Source organism: Corvus hawaiiensis, chromosome 26, assembly GCF_020740725.1.
Source record: "Corvus hawaiiensis isolate bCorHaw1 chromosome 26, bCorHaw1.pri.cur, whole genome shotgun sequence".
Taxonomy (NCBI): Eukaryota; Metazoa; Chordata; class Aves; order Passeriformes; family Corvidae; genus Corvus; species Corvus hawaiiensis.
In genome coordinates, this window is record NC_063238.1 from 44,387,953 (window position 1) to 44,394,399 (window position 6,447).

General features: G+C 53.3%; 1 protein-coding gene across 2 annotated transcripts in view; it reads right to left on the minus strand.

Annotated features, from left to right (window-relative positions):
• The window catches only part of ZC3H3 (zinc finger CCCH-type containing 3), a 139,390-nt gene extending 133,320 nt beyond the window's left edge, over window positions 1–6,070 (minus strand). The window contains exons 1-2 of one of the 2 annotated variants that reach the window (XM_048286529.1): window positions 5,658–6,070; window positions 5,417–5,475 (exon numbers count right to left, since the gene is read on the minus strand). In XM_048286529.1, the coding sequence (XP_048142486.1) occupies window positions 5,417–5,475; window positions 5,658–5,725 (127 nt within the window). In that variant the 5' untranslated portion in view covers window positions 5,726–6,070. Of the gene's footprint in view, window positions 1–1,225; window positions 1,305–5,416; window positions 5,476–5,657 lie in introns of those variants that run through there. The other variant, XM_048286530.1, reaches the window with a different exon arrangement.
• Window positions 6,071–6,447: the final 377 nt, after the last annotated feature.

The window sequence follows — 6,447 nt, forward strand, 5'->3', positions numbered from 1 at the left end:
TGGATTCCCTCCCTCTCCACCTCCACCTCCTCTTGGGCCCTTCCCCTTCCCAGAAGATCCCATCCCCATCCCACTCACACTTCCCCCTAAAATCCAAAATCCCTTCCACAGTTCGTCCCTCCTCCACCAAGGACTCCCCAGATCCTGCCACAACCCGTCCCTGTCCCACCCTAGATTCCCAAAATTCCCTTAAAACACCGCGCCGCCCCCCAGGATGCCAAGATTTCCCCTTATCCCTCCTCCAGGTCCTCTCACGTCCCTCCCGGATCCCCTCGTAGCAGCCGCTCCCTGTTTCCCGACCCCGGCTTCTTTTCCTCGCCCCCCTCCTCCCTTTTTTCCCCGCTCCCCTCGGTGTCCCGGCCTCTCCCAATCCCGGATCCCACCGATCCCCCCCACCCCGGAGCACTGGAATTTCCCGGCACAGCCGCTCCCGTTCCCGCACCCCATTCCCCTCCTGATTCCCCGTTTCCCCCGTTCCCCTCATAGGACCTGGATATTCCAGCATCCCAGGTACCCCGGTGTTCACCCCATTCCCGGATCCCCCCGATCCCCGCACCCCGGAGCACTCGGATCTCCCGGCACAGCCGCTCCCAATATTCCCGGATCCCCCCGATCCCCGCACCCCGGAGCACTCGGATCTCCCGGCACAGCCGCTCCCGTTCCCAATATTCCCAGATCCCCCCGATCCCCGCACCCCGGAGCACTCGGATCTCCCGGCACAGCCGCTCCCGTTCCCAATATTTCCGGATCCCCCCGATCCCCGCACCCCGGAGCACTCGGATCTCCCGGCACAGCCGCTCCCGTTCCCAGATCCCCCCGATCCCCGCACCCCGGAGCACTCGGATCTCCCGGCACAGCCGCTCCCGTTCCCGGATCCCCCCGATCCCCGCACCCTGGAGCACTCGGATCTCCCGGCACAGCCGCTCCCGTTCCCGGATCCCCCCGATCCCCGCACCCTGGAGCACTCGGATCTCCCGGCACAGCCGCTCCCGTTCCCAATATTCCCAGATCCCCCCGATCCCCGCACCCTGGAGCACTCGGATCTCCCGGCACAGCCGCTCCCGTTCCCAATATTCCCAGATCCCCCCGATCCCCGCACCCTGGAGCACTCGGATCTCCCGGCACAGCCGCTCCCGTTCCCGGATCCCCCCGATCCCCGCACCCTGGAGCACTCGGATCTCCCGGCACAGCCGCTCCCGTTCCCGGATCCCCCCGATCCCCGCACCCTGGAGCACTCGGATCTCCCGGCACAGCCGCTCCCGTTCCTCCATCCCCGCAGCGCTGCCGCACGGCCCCGCGCCCCCGTGACGTCATCAACCGGCGCCGCCCGCCGCCAACGGACCACGTGAGCACCCCCGAGCGGTCACGTGACGCCCGCGACCGTTGCCGGGCAACGGGGACGGGACAGCGCGGCCTAAACTGAGCCTGGGGCTGGGCCTGAGATTGGGCCTAACCCAGCCCGGCCCGGGTGTCCCTGGCCTCTGTCCCCAGCCTAGGATAGCTCGGCTGCCCCCTGTTCCCATCTCAGCCTGGTCCAACTGCCACCAGACCCTGTCCCCTGTTCCCATCTCAGTCTGGACCAGCTGTTCCTAGCCCCTGTCCTCAGCCTGGGCCACCCTGGCTCTTCTGTCCCCAGCCCTTGTCCCCAGCCTCTGTTCCTTCCACAACCTCATCCAGCCATCTCCTGTCCCCATCCCAGCCTAGTCCAGCTGTCCCCATCTTCCCAATGATCAGATGGCTGCAGCATTTCTCCCATGACTGTTGTCCCAAAAAACACTTCTTCCACGCAGCGTGCAAGACCCTGATCCACAAACTGAGCCAAAATATTGGAATTATTTCCGGTTCTGCACAGAAAAGGGGGAGCTGGTTTTTCCTTCTCCTGGCCTTGGTTGTTTCTCCACCTCTCCCTGGTCCATTGGTTCCATGTTCTGTTGTGTTGGGGGTTGGGTGATGTTTTATCCCAAGTTTCTTCTTCTCTCTTTTCTCCACATCTGCAGCTCCCGAGGCTCATTCAGGCTGCAATTACTGAGATGTGTGAAGCACAGTTTATCTACTTGGAAACTGGAAATCTTGGAGCCAGGCTGGGAGAGCTGGGAATGTCCAGCCTGGAGAAGAGAAGGATCCAGGGAGACCTCAGAGACCCTTCCAGTGCCTAAAGGGGCTCCAGGAGAGCTGGAGAGGGACTTGGGACAAGGGATGGAATATCAGGACACAGGGAATGGCTTCCCACTGCCAGAGGGCAGGGATGGATGGGATATTGGGAAGGAATTCTTCCCTGGGAGGGTGGTGAGGGGCTGGAATGGAATTCCCAGAGAAGCTGTGGCTGCCCCATCCCTGGAAATGTCTAAGGCCAGGTTGGATGAGGCTTGGAGCAACCTGGAACAGGGGAAAGTGTCCCTGCCCATGGCAGGGGATTGGAATTGGATGATCTTCAAGGTTTCTTCCAACCCAAACCATTCCAGGATTCTGGAATTTCCTGTACCAAGGTGAATCTGGTCCAGCTGTCCCCATCCCCTGTCCCCTCTGCCCTCTCCCATCACCAGTATTTTCCCACAGCCAGGCATGAGGGTGATCCATGGGACAATCTCCAGCAAGAAGACTTCAATTCCACCCATCAGCCTCATGATTCCTTATTTCCCCCACTTCAGCTGTCATTTTTGAAAGGTTTTACAGGAAAACCAGTCCCAAAGCTGCAAATTCACTCATGGTACTGATGAAAATCCTGAAGGAGTTTGTTTTCCAAATCTTTTCGCTCTTCCCTGAGGGAATAAACCCCATAAACAAAGAGTAGCAGAGCGTCAAGTCTGCAAAGGAGATAAAACTCCAGCCTAAAATTATTCAGGGAACAAAAAAACGAGCCAAGGAGCTGGAGCAACACAACACCAGGATGGAACCTTTGGAAAAGCAACCCATTATCAGCCTCAAATCCCTAAACCAGACACTGCCCCTTGGGATCTCTCACTTCCCGATGCAGCTGGGGAGCTCTGCCTGTCCCAGCTCTGGTCAAATCACATCTCTGGGATGAGCCCACAATTTCCCTGCTTGGAAAGGGAGATTTGGTAAATTATTAATGGTGTTTTGTGGCGTTTTAAAGTGGAATATGGAAGAACCAGCTTGTTGGGATAAACCATTCTGGGAGCAAAATACAAAGAATTTAGGGAGTCTGACCCTTATTATCCTCTCCTGATTGCCTAAAACTGCTAAAAAAACACCCCAAATCCTCTCTTTTTCTCCAAGTCTTGCACACATGGGAGCAGGCTGGGAACCAGGCAGGCAGAACTGACAGATCTCTTCCCTTTGGGCGGCCTCAGATCAGCTTCAATCGATCCCAAATCCCACCCAGGGTTCCATAATGGCTTTAAACTGACAGGAATTGGCACTTGTGCCAAAAAAAATCCTCCTCCACTCCCAGCTGCTCCTTCCCTCCCTTGTGCTGGCACAGGGAGTCGAGTGCTTTGCATAAATGAGCTCGGAACGAGCTGCTCTGAATTGAAATGAATTCAGCACTCGTGGAGGAAATGCTCATTTTTAACCCAGGGACGCCGTGGATCCACCACTCCCACAAAATCCAACCTCGGGGAAAAGGCGAACTCAAAGCTGTTTTGCCAATTTACACCAAAATTTGTAAGGAGAAAATGCAAAGTTTGGAGGATCTTGGACACACTTGGGGTCATCCTCAGATGTTTTCCATCGGGAGAGCTTTGGGATGGGGGTATCCAAAGGAGGAGAAGCAGCAATTGAAGCATGAACTGGATCTTCTCCAGGGAATAGAGAGGAGCATCCTGCCTTGGGACAAGCAGCTGGCAGAATTTCCTGAATCTCCCCTGGGATTTGTGCAGAGGGCAAAGAAGAAACAAAAATGTTAAAATATTAAATATTAAAATAAATCCTTTTTTTTTTTTTTTTTTTGGCTTTCCAGCCCATTCCTGTTCCAAGCAACATATCCAAAAGAAATTCATGGCACTTTTAATTAATGAAATTTCTGTGACACTTTGGAAGTCTAATTTAATTTTTTTTAAAAAAGGGGGAAAAAAACCCCAAAAGCAAGTGCAGGGTTTTGGGTGTGAGTAAACACCCTAGGGAAGGGAACACATGGAATAGGAATCAAATTGTCTCGTTCAGCCCAAAATAAATCCTTCCAATGTCCTAAAGCACTATCCCAGGGCAGATCCAGTGCCAGAGGATCCGTGGATCCTAAAACACCCAGCACTGCCAGAGATCCATTTGTAGGCACAGCAGGTGTGGGACAGCAATCGTTCTCTCTGGGGGCACATCATGGAATCATGGAATGGTTTGGATAGGAAAGGACCTTCAAAGTCATGGAATTCCACCCCCCACCACGGGCAGGGACACCTTCCACTATCCCAGGTTGCTCCAAGCCCCATCCAACCTGGCCTGGAACAATTCCAGGGATGGGGCAGCCACAGATTCTCTGGAATGTCTTCCAGCACTTGTGAGTCTCAGTTGGATCATTGTGTCAAGATTTCAGGGAGATGCCTTAATTAAAATGCAAAAAAAGAAATGGGAGAGAACCCAGGAGCAAGTGGAAAATCAAGAGAGTGAAGGTTTAAAACATCACCTGCGCAGTCTCAAGGTCAGTGGTTGTTCCCTGCATCCTTTTCCCGAAGGATTGGGAAGAAAAGAGCCTGGAGGTGAGTGACCCATTCCCTCCTTTACCAGCACCAGCCATGGCATGGGCTCATGGGATGTGATCCAGCCACAGAACTTTTCCTTTTCCTTTTCCTTTTCCTTTTCCTTTTCCTTTTCCTCCTTTTCCTTTTCCTTTTCCTTTTCCTTTTCCTCCTTTTCCTTTTCCTTTTCCTCCTTTTCCTTCTCCTTTTCCTTTTCATTTTCCTTCTCCTTCTCTCCCTCCTTCTCTTCCTCATTCTCTTCCTCATTCTCTTTCTCTCCTTCTCCCTCCTCCTTTTCCTTCTCCTTTTCTTTGTCTCTCATTCTCCTCCTTCTCCTTCTCCTTATCCTTCTCCTTCTCCTTCTCCTCCTTCTCCTTCTTCTCCTCTTTCTCTCCTCCTCTTCCTCCTCCTCCTTTTTCATGTGTCTTTCTCCTTCCCCTCCTTAATATTTCCAGGGATGGGGCATCCACAACTCTCCTGAGCAACCCAATCCAGGATCTCACCATCCTCATAGTGAGCAAATTCCTCTTTATCTCCGACCTAAACCTCTCCCCTTTCTGTTCAAATCCATCACCCCTCATCCTGTCACTCCTAGCCATAATAAAAACCCTTTCTCCCATTCCTACAGAAATCCATGGACACAGCCCCAGCTCCGAGAGGAGCTCAGCAATTATTTACCACTGAAGAAATTTGCTTCTTCTCCAAAAGATTTTTCCTATTTTAACTCAAAGGGGGGGGAAAAAAAAGAAAAGTGCTTCCCAAGGGCAAACAAACTCTCGACTCACATTTTTTTTGCTGATAACAGCAAGACTCCGGAGCGAGGCTCAAGGGAAGGAGATGTCTCCTGGGTTAGATGGAAAACAGAGAGGGAAATGTCAGTAACAGGAAAAGAAATGGCTGCAGGATCCTAAAGGAAAAGCTGCTGGCATTTATCAAGTGGGTGCTGGGGGTTTTATTGTGGTGTCTGGTTTTTGAGGATGTTTCTTGCCTCCAGTGTGGCTGCTGGGGCAGGAGCTGCACACAGACCTGAATCCACGTGTCTGGGAAAGGGAGAAACCAGAGGGATGATCTCTGTGCTTCCATGTTGTTGTCATTCCCAGTAGGAATTATTTTCCAAGGTATTTCAAGCAGGGATGGGAGAGCAAATCTTCCTCTGTGGTTCTCCCACTGAATTCAGGATGGTTCATTTGGCAATTCCACAGAGGCAGAAGGACCAACCATGGATAAAAAACCTCAATTAATCCGAAAATGTCCTAAATCCTCTGCTCTGCAGGAATGGGATCGTAGGGGCTGTGACATCCCACAGCAAAATGTGTTTTCTTTACTGAGCGAGGAGGTGACCACAGAGACTCACAGGACCCAGTTCTGGAGTCCTCCAATAGCAGAAGGATGTGGAGATGTTGGAGCGAGTCCAGAGGAGGCCATGGAGATGCTCCAAGGGCTGGAACTCCTCTGCTCTGGAGCCAGGCTGGGAGAGCTGGGAATGTCCAGCCGGGAGAAGAGAAGGATCCAGCGAGACCTCAGAGCCCCTTCCAGGGCCTAAAGGGGCTCCAGGAGAGCTGGAGAGGGACTTGGGGCAAGTGAATGGAGTGGCAGCACAAGGGGGAATGGCTTCCCACTGCCAGAGGGCAGGGATGGACGGAATATTGGGAAGGAATTCTTCCCTGGGAGGGTGATGTGGAACTGGAATGGAATTCCCAGAGAAGCTGTGGCTGCTCCATCCCTGGAAGTGTCCAAGGCCAGGTTGGACGGGGCTTGCAGAAACCTGGGATAGTGGAAGGTGTCCCTGCCCATGGAAGGAGTTGGAATTCCATGA